Source organism: Patagioenas fasciata, chromosome Z (assembly GCF_037038585.1).
Source record: "Patagioenas fasciata isolate bPatFas1 chromosome Z, bPatFas1.hap1, whole genome shotgun sequence".
Lineage (NCBI taxonomy): Eukaryota > Metazoa > Chordata > Aves > Columbiformes > Columbidae > Patagioenas > Patagioenas fasciata.
The window spans coordinates 66,781,924-66,805,770 of NC_092560.1; the positions used below are offsets into that span (position 1 = coordinate 66,781,924).

At 36.7% G+C, this 23,847-nt stretch overlaps 1 protein-coding gene across 5 annotated transcripts in view; it reads left to right on the forward strand.

Moving 5' to 3' along the window:
• SREK1 (splicing regulatory glutamic acid and lysine rich protein 1) overlaps positions 1 to 17,378 on the forward strand; it is a 36,185-nt gene extending 18,807 nt beyond the window's left edge. For all 5 annotated transcript variants that reach the window (XM_065861559.2, XM_065861560.2, XM_065861561.2 and 2 more), the window contains 10 exons: positions 25 to 140; positions 1,463 to 1,627; positions 2,626 to 2,804; positions 3,379 to 3,509; positions 5,013 to 5,127; positions 7,097 to 7,216; positions 8,230 to 8,769; positions 13,357 to 13,452; positions 13,919 to 14,054; positions 15,115 to 17,378. In XM_065861559.2, coding sequence (XP_065717631.1) covers positions 25 to 140; positions 1,463 to 1,627; positions 2,626 to 2,804; positions 3,379 to 3,509; positions 5,013 to 5,127; positions 7,097 to 7,216; positions 8,230 to 8,769; positions 13,357 to 13,452; positions 13,919 to 14,054; positions 15,115 to 15,267 — 1,751 coding nt within the window. In that variant the 3' untranslated portion in view covers positions 15,268 to 17,378. The remainder of the gene's footprint in view (positions 1 to 24; positions 141 to 1,462; positions 1,628 to 2,625; positions 2,805 to 3,378; positions 3,510 to 5,012; positions 5,128 to 7,096; positions 7,217 to 8,229; positions 8,770 to 13,356; positions 13,453 to 13,918; positions 14,055 to 15,114) is intronic.
• Positions 17,379 to 23,847: the final 6,469 nt, after the last annotated feature.

The following is a 23,847-nucleotide window of genomic DNA, read 5'->3' on the forward strand; positions in this document are numbered from 1 at the left end:
TAATGCTTTCCTTTGCTCCTTCAGGTAAAATCCCAGATGAAGCCAAAGCCCTTTCTCTGTTGGCTCCTGCTCCTACTATGACAAGCTTGATGCCTGGTGCAGGGTTGCTTCCTATACCTACACCAACCCCTTTGACTACAGTAAGTAATGTTCAGTTGCTGCTTGATTTCTACTTTTCTTTATACTCGGTAACCTTTTCTGTGTTCAGAGAACAAGAACTGTCTCATCCATGGATGTTGTCCTCTTGTATGCTATATCAGTCAGGATTTAGCTGTGGTGCGTCTTTTGAGGGTAGACCACAAAGATGTCTGTGCACTACCTTTCCTGGGTTTTTCTTTCAAATTATTGTTTTGTAAAACACCTAGTAAATACTGCTTTTAGTTTTGTCCATTTGAATTGTTGTCTTTCCCTATACCCATTAATTTGCTCCAACGACAAAAAATTCATAAAATGTTATAGGTACATTGACACAGTTCATTGGAATATTAAAATGCTGCATTAGGGTGCTTTTACTTGATATCTCTGTGACAGGGCTTTTGACTGTTTGCCTAACTATGTTTTCACTACAAAAAGCATAGAAGCTAGCTGCTGCTACTTCTGCTCAGCCTGCTGTAACCTATTCAGGGAAAAAATTCAAGTTACAATAGAAGAGTTTTTCTGTTACATTAAAAAAATGACTGATGGCTTGTTGAGAATTTCTCACACTTGTTAGGAAATTCGTTTGCTGGAAAGGTAGTTGCTTTTTGGGTGAAGAAAACAAAAATTCAAACCAGGAGCTCAGCAGATGGACTTAGTCGTGATTTTAAGTGACTTTTTTTAATAGCACTCCCTAGGAGAGATTTCAGTTCCCAGTTTCAAAAATTAAAGTTGTATTGTCCTCATTCTCTAGGAAGTGACTGCGTTTATAGGTACGTAACTTGGGCTTAATATCCTTCGTTTTTCAACTGTAGTTGATCTTGCCTTATGTGGTTTGTTTTCCAAAAGGTACCTTATGTGTCCCTTTGATGGACTGATAGCTATTACAGAACATATTGGCCCCAGGCACTGCAACTTCCCTTCCTGCCTTGCTGGGCAAGGGTTCAGCAGTTCTTCATCAACTCCTAATACTTGTTGTGGCAAAAAAGTAAGAATATTAGCAGTGTCTGAGGGCATCTTACTCAACTTGATTGACTGTAGTAGGCATTGTATGTGTTATCTGATTGATACACTGCATTCCTGGCCAGACCTCTTTGATAAGATGTCGACTGATAGCCCACAGAAAATCTGAGCTATAGAAGATTATTTATGGGTTGATGTATATTCTTTTTAAAAAGTGCTCAGCTGGAACCTTAAGGTTGAAAATATTGCCTGTATTCATTATGTGTATTTTTACAGAAATGCACAAGGCAGGGAAATACTAATGAGTGAAGTCTCTCCCACCAGTGCTTGGTTGCAAAGCAGATTCTGTTTTCATGTTTTCCAGCTCGGTGTTTCACTTGGCACTTTGGGAGCTATACCAGCAGCAGCATTGGACCCTAACATTACAGCGCTGGGAGAAATACCACAGCCACCAATTATGGGGAATGTGGATCCATCCAAAATTGATGAAATCAGGAGAACAGTCTATGTTGGAAACTTGAATTCCCAGGTAGCCTTTTTTTTCTGTAATAGAAGTACTAATGGAAGGTGTAGAATTGTAGTTTATGAATTCTAATCTTACATGTTAAAAGAGTTTTCATCAGTTGATGATAATAGGCATTTAAAAAAAAATTGGTTACTAGTCATATTTCAAATTTTGAATGCTTCTGTGCTAATCAGTTCAGACCAGATTGTGGAATTCATTCTGACAGGATAACAGAGGAATCACACTGTAGCTGAATTCAAGAAATGTATTTATGATTGTGTGTGTTGATCAAATGTCCAGCTGGGTTGTGTTAGCCGAGCAATGCCTTGGAAGTCTGATATTGCAGAAGCTTTTCCCCACAACACTGTGCAGTTACTTTAGTACAGTAAAATGGAATGATGTGTCCACATGGAAGTTGCAAAATAACTTCGAGTTTCTGTAACAGGGAAGTTAGGTTTGTCAGAAATTTGGGTTTTCAGCAGTTGATTGAATTAATGGAAAAACGATTTGCTTTTGACTGATGGCAGTATAAGTATTTTATTTTGGTTTTTTGACAGCTAAAATAGCTACCAGAGTGTAAAAGTACTATTGATTGTGATAAAATAAATAAAACAAGCTGGAAGTTAGTAGAAAAATAAAAACTAACTCTTGTGATATTCCTTGGACTTTTTTTTTTAATTGATCAAAATTCCAGTCAAAAGCTTGAACACAGGTGTGTAAGGAAATTACTCATTGGTTATTTCAAATGAGTTGCCTGAAAATTGTGAAATCCTGTGGAAATGTATTTTTAACCTAAATGAAGGAATCAGGGCTTGTGGTTGCACTATTTTAAATTGTATATTCTGTAGATCGATGGAAGAAAAATATGTCTTTCTTGAAGTGTAACATTACAAAATTTATGTTTTTTGTGTAATAATGGTGATTGTCTTTCCAAAATCTGTAGCTCCTAGATTACGTCGTGTATTGGATAAGTGGGTTTCATTATATATTTTACTTCAGCTAAGCTCTTCAACTCTTTCTAGACTACAACAGCAGATCAACTGCTTGAATTTTTTAAGCAAGTTGGAGAAGTCAAATTTGTGCGAATGGCAGGTGATGAGACACAACCAACACGGTTCGCTTTTGTGGAATTTGCAGACCAAAATTCTGTACCTCGAGCTCTTGCCTTTAATGGAGTTATGTTTGGAGACAGGCCGCTGAAGTAAGAAATTACTTATCCATATGACTATTGAATGAGAGATGTCTTTGTATTCTTATATATATATGTATGTGATTGATGTGCAGAAAACTGCTGTGATAAGTATTTTTTCATTATAAGAACATATTGTTAACAAACTGAAATGTTTGCATAAACTCCAGTTTCAAGGTTGGTATCTTAGAAGAGTATGAATGACATTGAGTAAAATATATTTACATTTAATCTTGAGATAGTGGAAGCTATACTAGTGAAAGTCCTTAGTACTAATTAAGCATTCTGTGTGATGATGTGTGTGTAATTAGTATGCTTTAACATAGAGATTTGACCTGAGAAAGATAAATCAATTCCTAGACTTCTACTAGAAAATATTTTAACACAGAAATATTGTGCCACATTATTTAAAAGTGGTAATGTTTGAAAGCAAAGACATTTCAGATACTTAGAACAGATGAGTTTTAGGACAAATCTGTAGTTTTTATTTGTACATCGAAGTTGAGGTGTTTCCCTTTCTTAGTTGTTTCTCATTTTCCCTTTTCAAGTGTTTGGGAGTTAAAGGTTTTATGTTTCCTTAATTTAGAATAAATCACTCCAATAATGCAATAGTGAAGCCTCCTGAAATGACACCACAAGCTGCTGCCAAGGAACTGGAAGAAGTGATGAAGAGAGTAAGGGAGGCCCAGTCTTTCATATCTGCTGCTATTGAGCCAGGTAGGTATATTATGTACATTACCTAACAGACACTTTCACTGTCTGCCTTGGCACACACTTTTTAGAGCATTTTCAAACACAGAAGAAGAGTACACAAAGGTGAACAAAGTGTGTTGGGAAAAACCCAAGATAATCAAAATTGTGTTCATGCAACAAAGCAGTGGAATTAAGCTGATTTTTTTAATTAATCGTGTCTTATTTTCAGATACACCCTCACTAAATGTTTTCAAAAATACAAAGTTAATACTAAATTAATACTTCTGTTGGTGCTTTTAAAGTTTAAAGTACTCACAAACTTCTAAAAGAAAATGCCTTTTTATTTTGTTTTGTTCCTGTCTAGCACCCATCAATGTCATAGTTTCATGATCAGAGTGAGCTAGCATGGCTCTGAAAGCAATAATATTAAACTTCTCTTGTCTGCAACAGGTTAATTTTTTCCCTGTAGTATGCTCTTTTTCATATTGGCTCAAAACTGTGTGTATCCTCACAGCACATGGGATCAGAGAATGAATCTGGGATAAATCTTAAGATACTGTAAAGGACTTTTTTTCATCCAGCTGTTTTCCTGATCCCTATTAAAAGTGAAATGCCTGGTCAAGGAGGAAGGTGTTGGTGGGTTGATAGATTAGACAAGACTTTGCAGTGCTGGTTTATGCTGCCTTAAAGTGATTGCAAAACCACAGCATAAAAAATTCTCAACTTGTTAAATCTGCAGTTGGTATCCTCGTTTTTCTTTCATCAGCAACATCTTGTCATTCTTCTTATTAACAAACCCAGGCATTGTCTTACATAGGTTAGACAGTGCAGAGTCTTGAGGCATTTTTGGGGGGGGGGGGGGGGGTGGATGAATTTTTTCAGTAGTTTCATAGGGTTGAAAGGAGAATAGCTCTAAAATTTCCCCAGTGTTAAGCAGCAGAATAAGATTTGGAGTCTGAACCAAAGTCTGGTGGGGTCACTGTTAAGGTTTCTGTTGACTTCCTGGCCTTTGGATCAAACTTTTCACCCTATTTTCTCTATCTCTTCCTCCCACAAAACATTATTTGAGGAATAAAACTTCAATATTTGTAAAGTGGTTGAAATATCTAAAAGTATAGAAAGTACTAATTATTATTTACATTTTATGCTTGTTTGTAAAATCATGCCCTCTAAATTTACTCTATTCTTCTCAGGTTATTTAAGAAAAAGAAAGTAATTGTATTGAGTAATAGACAAGAGGAGAACATGTTGTGATCTTGTGCATTGTGGCAGCAACATAAATCCCATTCCTAATAGAGCTAGCTGTTTATAATTATCTGGTTTATGTGTACTGCTGCAGGATGGCTGCACTCAACGAGTATATGCACTGACTTTCTTGGATGTTTCTGAAGGATATTTGCAAAGAAGGAAGATGTGCAAAGAGTAGGCCCCTTGCACTATGTGTGGTACATTCCACTTGTGCCAGATTGTTAACTGGGATCTTTAAATGTTCTGAGCTTACACTGCAAAGTGGTTTTTTCCTCTCAGAGTCTGGAAAGAGCAGTGAAAGAAAAGGCGGTCGATCTCGTTCCCATTCTCGTTCAGAATCCAGGTCTAGCTCAAAATCCCGATCTAGAAGGAAAAGATCACACTCAAAACGCAGGTAGGTGTGGTTTTTATTTTGGACTAAGAAATGATAGTGGAGTTTTTTGAGTGGTGGCGGTGGTTAATGAGATTTCTTACGGACTAAGACTAGTATCCCTGCAGAGAAGATAACTAACTTACACTGCCCAGATCAGAGTAACCAGGAACTTTGTCACTGAACATATACTCTTTCCTCTAAATGCGAAATGTTTTCAGGATTACTTTCAGTTAAAACACACCATAAGGAACTTTTTGTACCATGTAGCATTACCATTTCTATGGTTTCATGATGCATGTTGTGCTGTGTACCATAATGTAGTTCTGTGACCTGTATTTTAAAAAGAAGTAGTTGCCTGTATTTTGTGGATTGAACATGTAGTTTACTGTTAACACCCTAAGCAGATAGTCTGGCTGGTTTTGCTGATGGAAAGTTTGCGATGTCCTGAAATTCTAAACATCAAGTTAACAAAGCCAATATTTTTAATTACTGTAGCGTAAATGTAAAACTTGTTTTTAAAAGCAGGAGAAAAAGGCTTTAGGATGTTTTTCATTCTTCGGATTTTGTTTGCTTTACTAATTTTCTTCAGTTCTGAAACAGGGTTTGGAATATGGGAGGAAATAAAATTACTAGATCACCTGTAAAATATAACCATCAAGATTTTTTTCCACGAATGAAACAGTCTTGCCATGTGAGACTTACAAAACACTTCCTGAAATGGTTCAGATTCATTCAATGCCAGGAATATCCTCTGAGCATTTACATAATCGATCTAAAGATATTTGACTACGTAAAGTATTAAAAAAAAATTCAGAATGTGTTTGATACATTAGCTGTAAAGAGGTGAGTGTTGTCATTGGTTTAGGAACTGCTCTGTTGCATCCTTTCATGCATCGTCTTTTAACAAGACAAATAGAATTCTTCTATGAATAGAAAGAGAAAATCTGGCCAGAAGGGGTTATAATCAGTTTTACTACTAAACAAATATACGTGCAGGCTTCGGTTTTGCCTAATGAGACACTACAGTATGTGTTATCTAATGACATAAAAATATTAGGTACCTTTTTAATGCAGGAAGTTTAATTCGGTCACTTCCTTATTGCTTGCTTCTTTGCTGTTTCTCTAGCTTAGGACATAACTGAAAAACAACCTTTGTTTTGTGTAACACTGCAGTAATATCAGTACTATTTTGTATTGGCACAAACCAAATTGATTTTTAGAAGATGAGCTTGTTTTTTTTTACTTGTGAAAAAACTCTTTTTTAAACAACTGTTGATGGTTGGGGTTTTTTTGTTTGTTATTGTGGGGGGTTTGATTATTTGTTGTTGTCATTTTTAAATGATGTGCCATTGCTAGTGTCAGGTTAGAGAACATGCTGAAATTAGGCCAGTCTGATCCTTTGAGACAGCTTCATCCCTAAGAATAAACTGTCTTTAACACTTAACTGGTTTACTCTTTTATAAAACACTTAAATAATTTTCATCTCTATGATATAAACTTTATTAAAGTTTTATTTTGACTCAATTGTAATTAATTTTATCTGTAGTTAGTTTGTATTTCTGTGCTGATAAGCAGAGCAAAGCTGTAGGTAAAAAATGGTTGCCACTCTTCTTGGTATATATTACTCTGTGTTGTCTTGAGCTGCAGAAGACAGGTGGAGCTGGTATTTTTTTGCATCTCCCTGTTTTTCAGGATTTATTGAGTTAACGTATGTGACCTTTCTGTCTTTGAGAGATTAAACTTCATGGTACCTTAACCTCTCAGGGAAAGTATGCAGTGATGTGTTTTTTTAAAATGTGATGTTCACATTCGACTTTTTATTTTTGCTTTCCTAGAGAATGTGTTCACAGGCAGTATGTTACTGAGATGTAGCTCTTTATATAATTTTATCTAGTGAGGCAAGATTTATGGGTTTTTTCCTTTGTTGGTTGACCTAATTTTTATAAAGTTTCAATATTAAAGTGTTTTTCTTCTGGCATTGTTCATATAGAAGTAGATCTGGCAACAGATCAGTCTCAAGGCACAAGGACAGACGCAGATCCAGAAGTCCCCTGAAAAAACGGTCTAGATCTAGGGAAAAGCGGAAATCCCGAAGTCGCTCTCATTCTCGGTGAGTTCAGATCATAGAATCATAGAACTATTTTGGTTGGAAGAGACCCTCAAGATCATCAAGTCCAACTGCTAACCTATCACTGGCACTCAACCATGTTCCTAAGAACCTCACCCATACATCTCTTAAACACCCCCATGGATGGTGACTCAACCACTTCCCTGGGCAGCCTGTTCCAATGCCTGACAACCCTTTCTGGGAAGGAATTTTTCCTAATATCCCACCTAAACCTCTGCTGGCACAACTTGAGGCCATTTCCTCTTGTCCTACCGCTTCTTACTTGGGAGAAGAGGCTTTTTATGAACATATACCATTCTGCTTGTCCCTAAGAATCTGACTTGTTCTGTTATCCTTGCTTCTGTTTTCACTGTATTAACAATTTTCAAAAAAAATTTTAATTCCTAATGACATCACAGGTGATTGAATTGTCTTGATTGAGTTTTGACCTGATATTTGCCTTTTGATGGAATTTGTTTGGTGAAATTTTATCCATGTTTTATTATTTCTGTGTATTAATTGTTGTTGGACTTCCAAGCAGTTCCAAGATAACTTTGTGAGGGAAGACAATAGAACAAAGACTTCTGTCAATCAGCTATCATTATTCATGTGGGGATATGTCCATTTAATGTGGACACAATTTTAGTAAAGAGTGGATTTACAGACTGTAGAGTTTGTCTCACTCCTGACAAAATGTAGACAATTTGTATATGTATAATAAAATAACTGTGAGGTAAAGATATGTGTTCTTTCAAAGTGTAATAATATCTCTCTGAAGATCAGTGTGGTTTGATTTTGGCCTTTCCTTCTCCAATTTGATTTAAAAATATTTCTTAGCTATATAGCCTTTCTCTCATGGTAAACAGAGGTTGAAAATTAAAACATTGAATAATTACTATTTTTCAACAGAGGTGCATACTTTGTCTTGAGCAATTAATGTGTGCTAATGGGTTAGTTGACATTTTAACTGGAGTGTTCGAAAATTAATTAATGAATTTGTGTTTGGCTTTTCACAGGGACAAGAAAAGAGACAAAGAAAAGGTCAAGGAAAAAGAAAAGGCCAAAGAAAAGGAGAGAGACCGAGACAAGGAGAAGGAGAGGGACCGAGACAAAGATAGGGAAAGAGAGCGAGATAAAGAGAGAAACAGGGAGAAGGACAAGGAGAGAGAGCGAAACAAAGATCGAGACAGAGTTAGAGACAAAGACAGAGATAGAGACAGGGACAAGGATAAGGACAAAGATAGGGACAAGGACAGGGAAAAGGAGAAAGATAAGGAGAAGGAAAAAGACAGGGAAGAGGTAGACCAGAACAAGGAAAAAGAAGATAGTGAAAAAGAAGTAGACAAGGACAGAGAGAAGAGTAAGGACAAGGAGGCAGATCAGGACAAAGGAGAGGACAAAGAAAAGGACAGAGACAAAGAAAAGGAAAAAGATGGGGATAAGGAGAAGGAACGAGACAGAGAAAAAGAGAGAGATGATAAAAAGAAGAAAGATAAGAGATCCAGAACACCCCCAAGAAGCTATAGCTCTTCAAGAAGATCTCGTAGCTCCAGCAGGTTTGTTTAGAATTTTTTCATACTTTCTTTGACTTGTCAGTTCAGAGAGGCACCATTCTGCTTCAGTATCACCATGTTTCTTACTAATTAAATTTGTATTATATCAATTTTGTAGATTTTACTTTACATTACAAAGAGCTCTGCATGATGCCTGATAGAACATAGATTCTTGTTGGGCTGCTGGTGCTTGTCTTTCACATAACCATGTAGTATAGTCCTTGAGGACAATAAGGAAATGATTCTTGTGCCATTTCTCTGTTGTTGGACCCATCCAAAAGTTCTGATAAAACAATGCCACAGATCATCTTTGTCCTGATTAAAGTCTGAGTGACTGTTAATAGTTCCTTGGTTGCTTACATACTGTAAGTTGTTGGTCTGCAGAACTTAAAAGCAGGTGATAATGCTTGCCACTTTTCAGCTTGATGGGAGAACAGCAGGAAGCAAGCATATCACTTGGCTGGCAAACTGTATCTCAGTTGGAAGATAAAGATACCTTCTTTCACTGGTTAGATGACCGAGTACAATAAAAAGTAACATTCCTTAACAGTGCTGATAGTAAACAGGAGAACATTCAAGTTAGTGTAGCTGTTACTTTTCGCTCTTAAGGGAGGCTGAACTGGGTGAAATTCTGGATAAATTCAATACAGCAAAAGGCAGCTGTGAGATTGATTATAAGCTTTTTAAGTGGACTTAACTTAGACATATTCTAAAATCATTGCAGCTAACTTGAGTTCAGAAGCTTTGGTGGAAAAAGTCCTTTCTGAATACCTCAGAAGCTAGGGAGTTCAGAATTATTGCATGTCAAATTTAGATACCAAATTTTTTCTAGTACCTTGAGAGAATGAAATGCTGTATGAATTGGAAAAAATTCTACATATGATAATCATTTCACTGGACAGAAGCAAAATTCCCACAGACCTCAAAATTCAGGAGTTCATGGTTCATACAAGGCAGAACAGGGTGTAACAGTTTCTGAACATCCTGTTTGCGCTATGTGAAATGTTCTTGTTGTTTTAGAGGTTTTTGGGCAAAATACTATGGTTGCTTTAAGCATCCGTGGCTTCCTGTTTTAATGCATTTTTAACGTTTCATGGTTTGAAGACCTACACAGAGTAGGGGCAGTTCTGCCAGCTTTGAAAACTTGACATTTTCTGCGTATAGGCCTCAGAAGTGTTGAATTAGATAAGGGTAGAAAAAAGATTTAATATTTTGATAATATGTAGCTTATATAAGAATGTTGGTGGAAGACCCAGTTCCTAATGTAAAATAGCAAGTGTAGTTAGCTGGATGTTATAAAAAAATTTTTACTCTAGTTTGTAACAATCATGCTCATCTTTAAGAATCTTGGTGTTTAAGAAAGTGCTACGGAAGGATCAAATGCCACGTGCTTGGGCAAAAAAACTCTAGTGAAAATTAGTGCATCTCTTCTTGTGGACTCACAGTACAAAATGCTACTTCAATTTCAAATGAATTTTGTTTACAGATGTTACTAAACAAGGACTATATTATTTTGAAGATGGGGGATAAGAGAAATACACTTGTTTTGTATAGATTTACAATTCTTCTTCACAGATAGCATTATCATTAGAGTATCGATATTGGGGCCACTACTGTTGAACATCTTCATCAGTGGCCTAGACTGCAGGACAGAGTGCGCCCCTGGCAGGTTTGCAGACAATGCAGAAGTGTGAGGAGAGGCTGGTACACCAGAGGACTGTGCTGCCATTCAGAGAAAACTTGATGCTTACAGGCATCTCATGGAGTTGAACAAAGAGAAAGGCCCTGCGCCTGGAAGAATAACTCCAGTGCACCAGTACAGCATGGGGAATGGCTGGCAGAAGAGGACCTTGGGGTCCTAGCAGCCAAGAAGGCCAGCAGTGTGCTGTGCTGCATTAGGCAATGTTGTGAGCAGATCAAGGAAGGTGATTTTTTCCCTCTGCTCAGCACTGGTGATGCCACATCTGGAATCCTGCATCCAGTGCTGGACTCCCCATTACAAGAGAAACACAGACATACTGGAGTGAGTCCAGTGAAGGGCCACAAAACCGATAAAGGGCTCGAAGCATCCATCATACCAAAGAGAGACTGAGAGCACTAGGATTGTTTATATCTTCAATAGAGAAGAGAAGGCCGAGGGTGCATCTTATCAATGTGTATGAATACCTGATGGGAGACAGTGAAGAAGACGGAGCCAGAGTTCTCATTGGGGACCAGTGACAAGCCAAGAGGCAGTAGACGCATATTGACATGGGAGATAAAAGTTTTTTTCTAATGTGTTTTTTATGGGTTTGTTTGTTGTTTTCCTGAGCAATCTGGAACTAGTTACCGTGAGAAAATGTGGAGTCTCCTTCTGTGGAGATGTTAAAAATCTGACTGAGTGTGGCCCTGAGTAGCCTGTTTAGTTGACTGTTTTAAGATGGGGAGGCAGAGGTTGGACTAGGTGGTGTCCAGAGGACTCTTACAACCTCAGTAATCTGTTATTCTCTGAAAAATAATTGTGAATAGGTTGGCTTACAGGGTCCCAGTTAGCTTGCATTTAAGGTTAACTCTTTACATTGATGATTGACGTTGCCTAATTGAAATGGTTACAAACGTTTTTGGAGAAGATTATCTAACAAAATGGCATTTGAGCTGCCTGGATTTACAGTACAGCACTGAGTTGGGACTGCTGATCCTTCACCTGCTGAGTGTGAAATATTGGACAAATAAGTCACCTTTTTGGAGAAGAGGTGGAGGTGGAATAGGGCACAGTGGACCTTTCAAGAACTAGGTGGCAGCTGGCTTTGCTTTACTGACAGATAGCATTGCAGGTACTAGAAATCAGATGACTATGTGTGATTCCTAGCTGAAGTAAGTGACACAGACCAGAGGAAGAGGACAATCAGACTCCTTTTCCAGCAGACATCTATAAGCTATCAGAGAAGACAGGTATGGAATGTGAGTTCTGTGTATGATTAAAAGACACAGAATCACTGTCAAAGTATTCACTTGGAGTTTTTTGTTAAATTTTGCTGTATTGGTGTTGTTTAAGAGTGTTAAAAACCAAGTGCATAAATATTTGTAGAGACAAATGTAATTGAGATGGGTACAAATGCTGTCAGACACAGCTGTTTCTTCAGCTTGAAATATGAAAAGCAGAAACTGAAAATTAGATTTCATGAATAAATGGTTTCTGGTTTGAACACAATTACTAAGAAACTTGTTTACTCACAAATATGAATGCTGGAAAGCAAAATAAAGTGATTATGTACTCAATGTAGCCCAAGTTGGAGCACTGTCAGGATAACATATCAGTTTCCAGTATCCCCATTTGAAAAAAGGTGATGATAAATGTGAAAATGTTCAAAATGAGATGCATGTTAACTAGTGAAGAGCTGATCAGTGATTGTGTTATTTTCTCCATGATTTTGAAGCCACTTTACATTTTGTTTACCAAAGGTCAAATCAAACTTAAGAACTTGCCGAAAAAAAGTAGTTATGAAATTTTGTCCTGTGCAGTTTCAGGAGGACATGGTAGATTATACTGTGAGAGTACCAATCCAGATAGTGATACTAGGCATGTCTTAGTATAGTATCCTTTTGTAATTTGTCTAATAACTGTTTATTTCTTGGTCTTTCTAAATATTGAAGATATAAATATTCACACCTAATGGTGTGATTTGCAAAAGCTGGTGTGCATAAGTGTAGCTTTTGTGCTATATATTTTAAGTGCCCTCTCAATTAGGTTGTAATTTTCCTTTTTTTCTTTGGTGGTTCTTTCTGTCCACTTTTCTTGCTGAGAGGTGGTAGGAAAAAAACATCTCACTTTGACAGAGGTAGTTTCTACATTTCTCTTGAATTTAGCCTTACTGCCTCAGTTTTTGCTTTGTTTTAAAATATGCCTCTGTATGGTTGCAACTAGTTATTTAATGTTTTGTTCTGCTTTAGGTCAGACTCCATAATAACAACTCCAGTGAATTCCGTATATCTACGTGAAACAGCAGTTTTGTATAATACTATGAGATCTTCAGTGTGTTACAGAACTATAACATTTTGTTTTCTGAGTAAGGACTGCTAGGAAAACAATTGATATTAACTTACTTGTTCTGATTTTGACAACAGGTTGGGCTTTGTTTTGCACCGTTGGCTTCCAAACCAGCAGGAATAGCACTAGTTCATGTATTTAGGAATTAAACTTCAGTCAGAAGTGAAATTGAACTGAAATTACAGTGATCTTCAGATTGTAATGTTATGTTTGAAGATGTATTGGTTGTTATGGCTTTTGTCTTAATGTGGCTGTTCCTTCAGTTGAATTGTTCTCCTGACTTAAGAAACTCTTAATATAGAATTAGTGAATTCAATGTGTTTCCATTGTTATCAGTAAAGATACAAACATGTGAAGATAAACAAAAACTAAAATCCACTTTGCCACCAAACTGAAACATGATTTTTTTTATTTGTACAGTTCATATATTGTCGGTGATATATAATGTTAAATTCGGGGATATTTGCTTAGTTGTGTCAGATAATTTTAAGAGCTTTCTGTTTTTGTATTGTTCCTGAATTTATTACTTTTATTCTTTGACCTTGAATTTCTTGCTCCTGCAGAGAAAGGCGTAAAAGGAAGAGCAGAAGTCCCTCCAAGTCTCCTAAAACCTCCAAAGCAACAAAAAGAAAGTCTTCACGAACTCCTTCACCAAGAAGGTCAGTTTGATGTAAACATAAAAGTCAAGGAGCTTTAAAGGAGGAAGAATTTATAGGATTTTAATTGTTTTACTGCCTTTGCACTAATCATCTCAGATGGTTTCAGTTGGTCGGTATGATTCAGTTTTTAATTTAAAGCAAAAACCTCAATGGATTTGAGCTTTGGTATGCTTTCAACTAGAGAATTTCCAATCTGTCAACACGGCAAATTTGCTTTGAATCCATAAAAGCCCTTAATCGGATACAGATTAATTTGGTTTTCTCTTTAAAAATGGATGCATACTGAACACATGCATTCTTTAGCTCTCTTCAGTCAAAAAATCCCTTGTCTGTATGAAGGGGGTTTGGTTATGTTTCGTGTTTGTTTTGGAAAACCCACAGATGAGAGTTTAATTTGCAGATAAACAGTTTGAAGGTTGTTGCTGTTGGATCAAATGCTGATTTGAGTAAAAAATTTCTTAAACAGAAACAAGAAAGAAAAAAAAAGAGAAAGAGATACAAATAATGATAGAAGAGAAAGAGAACGTTCCACCTCCAAGAAAAAAAGCAGTAAAGAAAAAGAGGGAAAGGACAAACCTGACAAAAGCACCACTGCTTTGAAGGTAAGCTGTGTGACCTGATAAGCAGAGTGAAGTGGTGCTAGTGGAGCCATTATTGAAATTCCCTCCCTTTTAAAAATTTATTTTCCTCCTCCTTTTTTATTGTTTTCCTTACCAAGTTATTACTGTTTGGGTTTAGCTTTTGCCTGTTGGACATCTACAGTTGGTGTTAGTGGGCCAGTTTCATAAGTCTCTGTGTTTGAACTCTGCTGGATCTACAGCAGCCAGTGTGAATAGGTTACAGAAACACTTTGTTTTAGTTTCTCTTTCCTGTTCTTTGCCGTATGATAGGACCTGTCTGGCTGCCTATCTGTATCAGCAGGCAGGAAGCAGACAGTGTGGCTAAGGAGCAGCATTCAAGGACCGCTTGACTGTCAGGCTGAAGACATTGCTTTTTTACTAAACTTTCGATCTGCAGTTCAGCCTCTCCCTGGTTGCTTTGGTCCTGGTCTGCGTATTGGACTATGCAGTAGTAAAGTTGAGCTGTGGCAGAATGGTGTGGGCTTTTCCCCTGCAAAGTAGAAGGTGGTGTGATTAAGAAAAGAAACATCTTCCAGTTGTTTAATTGTTAGAATTTGAAAAGAAGCATTCTTTAATAGAGCAGTCTGTTGTACTCAGAATTCTTAAACCATTATAAAACAGTTGGTTTAGGTGACTGTCCACATGTAACTACATGCCCACATGTAGTTACCTTATGCAAGAATTATCTTAAAATGCATCAGATACCTGGCAAAAAACGTGAAAGAAAAAATTTAATCCTATTTTATTTAGAAAATATGGCAAAATTTTCATTTCTGGAGCTGCTTCTTATAAGTTCCATGAAGCTGTTTGTTCTGTTTTTTTCTGAATATTCATGAGTGCTTAACTTCAGCCAATTGAAAATAAAGCTTTAAAAAAAAAAAAAAAAAGAAAAAAAAAAAGAAGCTGACACTTCTAAAAATTGCTCAGACAACATAGGGATGCAAAAATTGAGACAACAAAAATACCAAGTGTTGGTTGGAAGTCATATCCAATAACGCTAAGAATATGATTTTTTTTTGTAAAATAATTTTATCTTTGGTAGGACAAAGATCACACTAAAGAAGATCAGAATTCAGAATCTGACAAGGAGATAGACAACAGAGACACACAAAGGACAGATGAAGTCAAGCTACAACAGAATGGGAACTGCCAACTGAATGAAGAAAACCTCTCAATTAAAATGGAAGGGGTTTAAAGCAAAGAATGGACCTCTAATTCAAATAAGGAATGAAATCCAAAGCTTTTTATTTCCCAGAATGAGGAAGAAAATGTCCAAGCAATCAACCTGAACGTGTTGATAGTACTAGTAGCTCTTCCAGTTCTTGTGATAGCTTTGTTGCTTCTTGCTGAAAAACAAGAGAGCACAGACCAGTAGTTATACCATGAAAAGGCAGTTGCCATCAGAACTCTTCATCTCTGAAAGTCCATGCATTTCCGTGATGGCTGTACTTATTTGTAAAATGATTTTTGCTGAGTTTTGCCATAAGCTGTTACAAATAAGTAGAAACTGAAAGATGTAAACCTGTACTACCCAAAAAAAAAAGCTGAAGATATGCATTGAAAGTTGTTTAAAATATTGCTTGTTGATGAATTTTGTATTGTTTTACCTTGTGGGTTAGAAAATCCACAAAACTTTTATGTGTACTGTTTGATGTGCTTGAAAATGGTGCATAAATATACACACTTTCTTTTGTTGTAAATGACAACTGTAGCTAAAGGGTTTTTAAATATAAATGCAGTTTTATGGTTCTTATGTTAAATACCCACTGACATGTATGTTTTTCATTTGCTCACTTCTTGAGATTCTTGGGGTTTATTATTTAAAAGAATTTCTTACTAATATCCCTAAAATGAGTATTTCTTTTAAAGTACTTGAGCAGTGCATGCTACTTTTCTGTTCTTTAAAGGAATATTGCCATGTTATTGATAATAGGTTAGCTTACTGGGTTATTTTGGGGATGTTTTGTCTTGTTTTTCTTTTGTCCTTTCAGAAGTGAGCACATTTGTGTGATATTATCAGAACTCACAGCTTTGTTTTGAGCCGTACTGCAGTGTTTCTGTTCAGGTGCAAATAGTACAGGTGCCATTATGAAAATTAATTTTTCCTGTTTGTTTAAAAAAATATGGGAGCACAAGCAGAAGCTTTAGTGCCTTCTTAAAATGTGGTATTTTTTAGAAATATATATGTGCTATTACTCATTTTCAGCTAACTCTTACATGATCTCTATTGCTATTTTGCCACCACCATATTGTAGACAAGAATGCAAGTGATTTGTCAGAACAGTTGTTGGATTCACTTGTTAAAATACCAAATCTCCATTTTTCCTTTTATTTTTAGGAGAAATTTATAGGTGAAAGCAAAGATGCAATTTGGGGACCACCACTGTACAAAAACAATAGCTGAATACAAAGCATTTTGTGATTACCTGAATCAGAGACAGCCCTTTAGGCATTTGATCTACATTTGGATGGCCTTAATTGTTACCTCTCCATCATCCTCTCTGATACCTGTTGGGTGATACAAAAGGAATTGTATGCAAAGAAATGGGGATAAATAATTTAGGGAAAAAAAGTTGTAATTTACACAGGAGTTATATGGTAGAGATTCCTTTTTCATTCTTTGGGGAAAAAGCATATAAGAAGAGAAGGACAAAGAAAATATTTTTGTCAAGATAAAACAAGGTTTTTGTTCTCTCAGCTAATTTAATTGGTTACATGAGATTTCTTAAGAGTCATACCTTTAAAACTTCCTTATACCTAAAATTGAGTAGATTATTTTTAATACAATTTAATACAATCAAATGACTTAATTGCCTTACCTCATGGGAAAAGTTATTTCTTTCAGTTAACAAAAAAAAAGCTATTTGCTTTCAATTTGTTTTGCTTTTCCTTTGCTTAGTTAATTCTTAAAAAAAAGAAATGTATTACAAGGAATGAAAAATTTGGCCAGTTCCTGAGATAATAAAACCCAGTTTGATAGTTAAGCTGCTTAATCACTCTTGATTTTTGATAGGATTTAATATTCTTGCCACTGTGTACATTTAAGACTATAGAAAATGCTTTACCATGTAAAGTATAGACAGTCATTTTTGTGATGTTTAAGCCTCATGCTGTTGGCTGGTAAACAGCTTATTCTGATGAAAGAGTGACAAATCTATATGCTTACAGGAAGACTGTAAAGGATTGTGTCTTGCAACAACAGCTGTCTTATTTATGATGTGTAAGTAGCATAGAGCAAACAGATTGTTTGTATACTTGTTATCTTTGGTACCATTTCACTAATAAAACTGAGTATTTTAGAGGGAAGTTTCTGCTGGTACGTGCTTATTACAGGAATATTTTCAGTTGATCTGGTTTTACTCAGCTTCTTTGATAGGAAATGTGGATACCAGTGAAAATATACATTTATTGTTTATAATATCCTTGAAAAGCTAAGTTTATCCTTTGGGAGGAATTAGAATTCTTGCAGTGCATCATGTTTCAGCTGATACTAGTTTGATTTCTTGAGTTTTGTTATCCTGAAATTGCATAGCTCTATGATATATCAGTTACAGAATATGTAAAGGATTATGTACAGTTAGCTAAGAAACATGTCTTTGGAAATTAATAACTAAGGATGGCAGCCTTACTAGCTAACTTAGGACGTCTAAGTCCGCATGCAATACAATGCTATATTGTACGTGAATTAATGGTTCCTGTACAGAAAAGTTTTTTTCTTAAAAAAAGGGAGAAAAAACCCCAAACCAACCAACTACGAAACACACACATTTCCTCCTCACCTCAAGTTGTATTTTCTTACAAATGCTGTATTTTCTGGTTTTGCTTTGTAAATACTGTGCAGATCTGTGGTGTAGTTAATTTTTGTCCATTTGTATTAGGTGTTATAAAGCTCCTCTGCTCTTGAAAAGCCACTGCTAGAGAACTATTATTCTGTAGAACGCCTGTCCCTGCAGAGACGCGGTAGTTCATTTTTAAACCAGTAGTGTAGCACAGTAGTGACGTTCCTGCCTGCTCCAGCAGGACTGTGCGCACCATCCATTAAATGTGCCCATCTTCCACTGGAAGTCCTCATCATTAGCAGGTTTGCATGCTGAGCTGCCACATCAGATTGTTTGGTTTTGCACTTTAGAAACGAGATTAAATTGCGTGGAGGTTTTGAGAGCAGTGTAGGTCATGGCAGCTGTATTATTTTGAATGTAGTTTCATTTGAGTCAGGTTTTGAAAATGTTGTGAATTGTAATTGCTCATAAAAATGATATGGTGCTGTTTTGCCAAGACCATGTAAAGCACATATACATAAGCTTCCATTAGGGATTGGAGTTATTTCACAAAGGTGTTTCTGGATAACAGGATTTTTCTTTGGATTGTGAAAGAAGGTAGCGGAAAGCAACTGGTGGCTGAAACAGGATTCCAAGATCAAAATGGAGGTGGCTGTGACTAAGATTAATTTGTTGAAGTCAATGGGTTTACGCACTGGTAAGGGATGGATGAAATGTTTGCAATCACTGGTAGTTGGATATTGGGTTTTGTATTTCAGTATTAGAACTACAATAGGAATAAGACACTTCAGATGGAAATTAAAAATATCTGAAGAATACCTGGAGAATCAGATGTGGGTTCTGCCTACTCATTAGTCACCTGCTTCTTTTCTATGGCAATTTCAGCTTTACTGGGTAACAGCAGTACCTGTGCACAGCTTGGATTCTGAAATGAGCTGTGGCCGCTTGAGTGAATTTACTCTGCTGCAAAGAAGGTAAATTCTGTAATCTATAGCATGCTTCACATTGTCTGCTGGTGATTATTCCCGTCTACTCAGCACTGGTGAGGCCCCACCTTGAATCCTGTGTTCAGTTTTGGGCCCCTCATCATAAGAAAGACATTGGGGTGCTGGAGAGAGTTCAGAGAAGGGCAATGAGGCTGGTGAGGGGTCTGGAGCACAAGTCTGATGAGGAGCAGCTGAGGGAACTGGGGCTGTTCAGCCTGGAGAAAAGGAGGCTGAGGGGAGACCTTATCTCTGTCTACAACTACCTGAAAGGAGGTTGTAGCATGGAGGGTGTTGGTCTCTTCTCCCAAGTAGCAAGTGATATGACAAGAGGAAATGGCCTCAAGTTGCACCAGGGCAGATTTAGATTGGATATTAGGAAAAATTTCTTCATGGAAAGGGTTGTCAGGCATTGGAACAGGCTGCCCAGGGAAGTGGTGGAGTCACCATCCCTGAGGTCTTAGGGACATGACTTAGTGCTAGAGTTAGGTTATGGCTGGACCTGATGATCTTGAGGGTCTCTTCCAACCAAAATGATTCTATGATTCTGTGAGTCTCTGGCCCATTTGCATCTTAGGAAATAACTGAAATTGCTTTGGAACTCTGCAAATCTGTTTGCTTTGTGATAGCTTCTCTGTGTTGCCCTTAGCTTGTGCTCCTATTTTGTAACAGTTATTAGTATAGGGATTTATGTGATTTTTCTTGTGGTCTAAGGAAGAGATAAGTAAAGGCTACTTTGTATGATATGAATTATTGTATACTTTATAACTGTCCTTATTACTGCATTATTTTTTTCATTCATGTGTATGACCATTGCAATCAGTAATGCCATAGTGATGTGTGTATTAATACTTTTAGGTTTGAAGCATCTCTGCATCACTGTCTTTGTCAGTTTGTAATGAAAAAAGGTTAGAGTTTGTGTATTTTAATATTGCTAGCCATTCACTTAGAGAAAAAACAAAACAGTAAAAAATCATCTTGAATTTTGTAAATGTTAGTGTGAAAATTGCATTATAATGGTAAGACAAATAATCTTAAAGATGTGAATTCTGAACAATGACTTGCAAACAGGGGCATACTATGGGTCTTGCCTGCCACTTGGTGGTATGTTCAGTTTTATAGCAATCAATTATTGCCTTTGGTGTTATTGTAATTTTTGAAGTGAGAATTTGAGTTAGTGACACAAATGGTGAAATCTGTAAACGGCTAAAATAATGTAAATCAGTAGGTGCTTAGTTTGGAGAGGTGTAGTTTCCTCACCAGAGACTGGAGTATGGACAGTTGAAATTTGTAGATATTGTTAGTGTTATTACCTAAAGAGAATCTAAAACTTAATTTTGTTTGCTAATATGTAAACAGAAAAAAAAAGTTTTCAGCCTGTACCTTAGGTTTATTTTTATATGTTGAAAAATGTAATTAAAATGATATTGAAAACTAAAAGCACTGTAAAAAAAGGAATTTTTTTTTAAATGTAACAAATACACTTTCGGTTGTGTTTAAACTTAAAAAAAGTTTTTGCATGCAGGATTTATTTCAAATTCAAGAACGCTTCATTTGTAGGTCAGTCCTATTGCAGGATCTGAGGGTGTTAGTACAGGGAGTTTTTTATTCTGTTCAGTATACAACAGGTTCATAAACTAGTGTGGCAGTATGTGGAGGCAGCTACTTTCCCTCTGTTTTGAGGAGGCTCAGCTCAAACACTTCCATTCTGTATTGTTTAAGTAAATGCTCCAGTTGAGAAGCTATCTATGAACTTCAGTTTTTAAAATGTTTTGTGAAAACCTGAACTCTTACTATGCAAGAGGGCAAAATAATGTTTTATTTTTAATTGACCTGACAGTTATGATTATTGAGCTTAACACAGCATGAACAGCAAAAATTAGTTTTTAGCTGTTTATGTATTTTCTTCTGGAAAGTTTCAGCTTACACTTTATTATATTGTTTTATGTCTATCTAGTGCAAAATTTGACACAAGACTGTAGATTTGTGGTGTACAAAGTATGTTCCATACTAATGCTGTTAATGAAATTATTCTTCTCCCATTTAAAAGGTTACATTTGTCTTTTTTGACAGGGAAGACTGTTATCAGCAATGGTAAAAGAATAATTTCATTTTCCCTTCAATTAATCCTTGATGTCATTAATGAGGCTGGCAGTTAAGTGATTTTCTTAGAGGAAAAAGTTGTTGATCTACTCAATAAAACCTTCCTTAGTGTAAAGATTTAGAACTACTGCTGTGCTCATGAGTAAATCATGGGCCGCTCAGAAATTACTCTTCATAAATACACAATTTTCATAATAACTTAATCGAAGGAATGAGTGATCTGTTTTGGAAACACGAAGAGAGTAATTTGACATGCACAGTTCATGACTGCATGAACTGTCAATAGATCCTTTCTGGTATTTTCCCCATTGATAGAGGCGCTATGATTAACTTGTTATACACAGCACCTGTCACAGGCTGGGTTCAGATATGCCTGGGGAACCTACACATTACAGCAGCAAAAATATAATTTCTTTTCTCTAAGTTTGATATTTCTGACAATAAAGTAGATCTTCTAAGTTTAATGAATATATAATCAAAAATAGTTCCATGTTGGTAGAATATATTTTTGCATGAATGAACCAACTATGAAATGGTACAGGTAAAGAAATGCCAAATGCTGCTATTACATTGTTGTTATTTTTGTAAATAAACAAAGTCCCAAATCTTCACCAGTGTTATAAAATGACATAAACTGTAGTGAGGTGGGTGTCAGTCTCTTCTCCCATGTAGCAGGTCATAGGACAAGAGGAAATGGCCTCAAGTTGTGCCAGGGGAGGTTTAGATTGGATATTAGGAAAAATTTATTGACAGAAAAGGTTGTCAGGCATTGGAACAGGCTGCCCAGGGAAGCGGCGGAGTCACCGTCCCTGGAGGTGTAAAATATGCATAGATGTGGCAGTTGGGGACATGGTTTTGTGGTGCACTTCACAGTGTTAGCTTTGTGGTTACACTTGATAATCTTAAAGGCCTTTTCCAACTTAAATCCTTCTGTGATTCTGTTTTATGAAGTACTGAAGGAGTCTGTTAAGTATGGGAGATATGAATGACCCTTGCTAGCATGGCAGGTTGTTTTCAATTTTATTAATCCAAGTGGTGCTTCCACTGTAGAAATAAAATGGAAATGGGGATAAGATTATTCCCCCGACATTTGTCTCAGCAACAATCTTCTGCACACAGTGCTCAGAAGTGACTGATGTAAGCTGTCCTGAGTTCTATTACCTGCGTTCATACAGGTCCCGCCAATGCAGTAGTAGGACATGGTCATTCTGTCATCATTCAGGCAGTAGACACACAGTGCGATCAAGAGACAGGGAAAAAGGCAAACCAAGAGTCTGTGATAGAATCAAGAGCTCTGACACAAGTATTGTCTGTAAGTAGAGGGCTTTAATGCAGTGCTTAATTATTTTACAGTTTTTGTAGCAGTAACGAGTTGGCTCAGATTGACAGGATGTCCCTGTGCTCTCTGCTTTCAGGAGGACTCTGCTCAGGTGCAGATACCTTTGTGCCATAAAGGTGGCCAAAGTACCTCAAAGGCTCTAGTTTTTAGGCAATTTTGTAGATGTTCTTCTATTGGGTAGCTAATACAGAGTGAAAAAACCTCTGGAATATTGTGGTTGCTGCAATCTTCTCTTCAGGCTGATCAGCTGTTTATCTTGTCTCTGAAACGCTGTGATAATTTTCAGTGTCGTCTAGCTACGGCCTGATAGTCTGACCTTAAGTGTGGAAAAAAATCTCAGTGTCTGTAACACATTAAAGTATACAAGAAAAAGCATCTACTCTGGTTACCAGTTAGAACAGCTGTGTACTAACTTTGCTTTGTGCATGTTTTTAGAGGTTATATCACAGACTGAATATTACATTCCTTTATCTATATATATAGAACACTAAAACTCTGTAGCCCTGCAGTATGATACCCCATGCTATGAATCGCCACACTTACGTGCCTTCAGGCCTGCTGTTAAGTGTTAAGCTTCTACAATGTCTAAATTCTCACTAATGCTAACAGTGAACATCTAGAGCTGTGTTGACAAAAAAAAAAAAAAAAAGAAGAGAAAGGGAGAGGAGAACAGGAAAAGGAAAAAAATGCCTTGACTTCTATGGTCCTGACACTTCATATTTGCAATTTCACTCTTAACACATATTGAAGCTAAGAACACTACTGAAACCACTTGAACAGTACTGTAGCACAGGAAATGAAGTATCTTACACGTTCATTAGTAGAGGTAGGCTTCTGCAGTCATTATACGCCTGTATATGCACACACTTTTCTAAACTGCCTGAAGAGGTCAGGAAGTTGGAGTAGATGATTGTTCTAGGTCACTTCCAACTGAAATAAAATCCCCATAAAAGAACCAAACAAAAACAAACAACAACAAACCACACACACACACACACACACACACACACAAACGCACAAAAGCTGCCCCTAACCTGAAGACCTGAGCGTTACAGGTCTCCTAGTCCTGTGTCCTGAGTAGGTATATGATTCCACCAAAACCTACCATTTGGCTGTATTAAACTGTTCAGCAAGTGTAGACTCCTCTCCACGTAAGAGGTGCTTTGTTCTCAAAGGATGCCTCACAATGGGATGAGTTCTTCATTTATGTCTGATCTCCATCCCAGGATTTTTCATGTATCTCTCCTTCTCCCAAATGTACAAATTACAGCCATTATACAAATATTGAGTGTTACAAATATGAAGTACTGCTCTAATGAGGTCATTTAAGAATTACAAACACTGTGAGCTTTATAACTGAAAATGGAATACATCCATCCCTTCTATTTGAGGCAAATAGGTCCTTGTGTACTTCTAGAGAAAGTCTCCAGGCCTGTTAAATGGATTTTCTTCAGCAAGATGTCAGGCAATGGTTAATGTCATGAGAGCAATACCAAGTCAAAAGCCCAAACTGCTTTTTGAGTTTCATGTTTGAAGGCTGCTTCATATACTGAAACGGCTCACAAGCCATT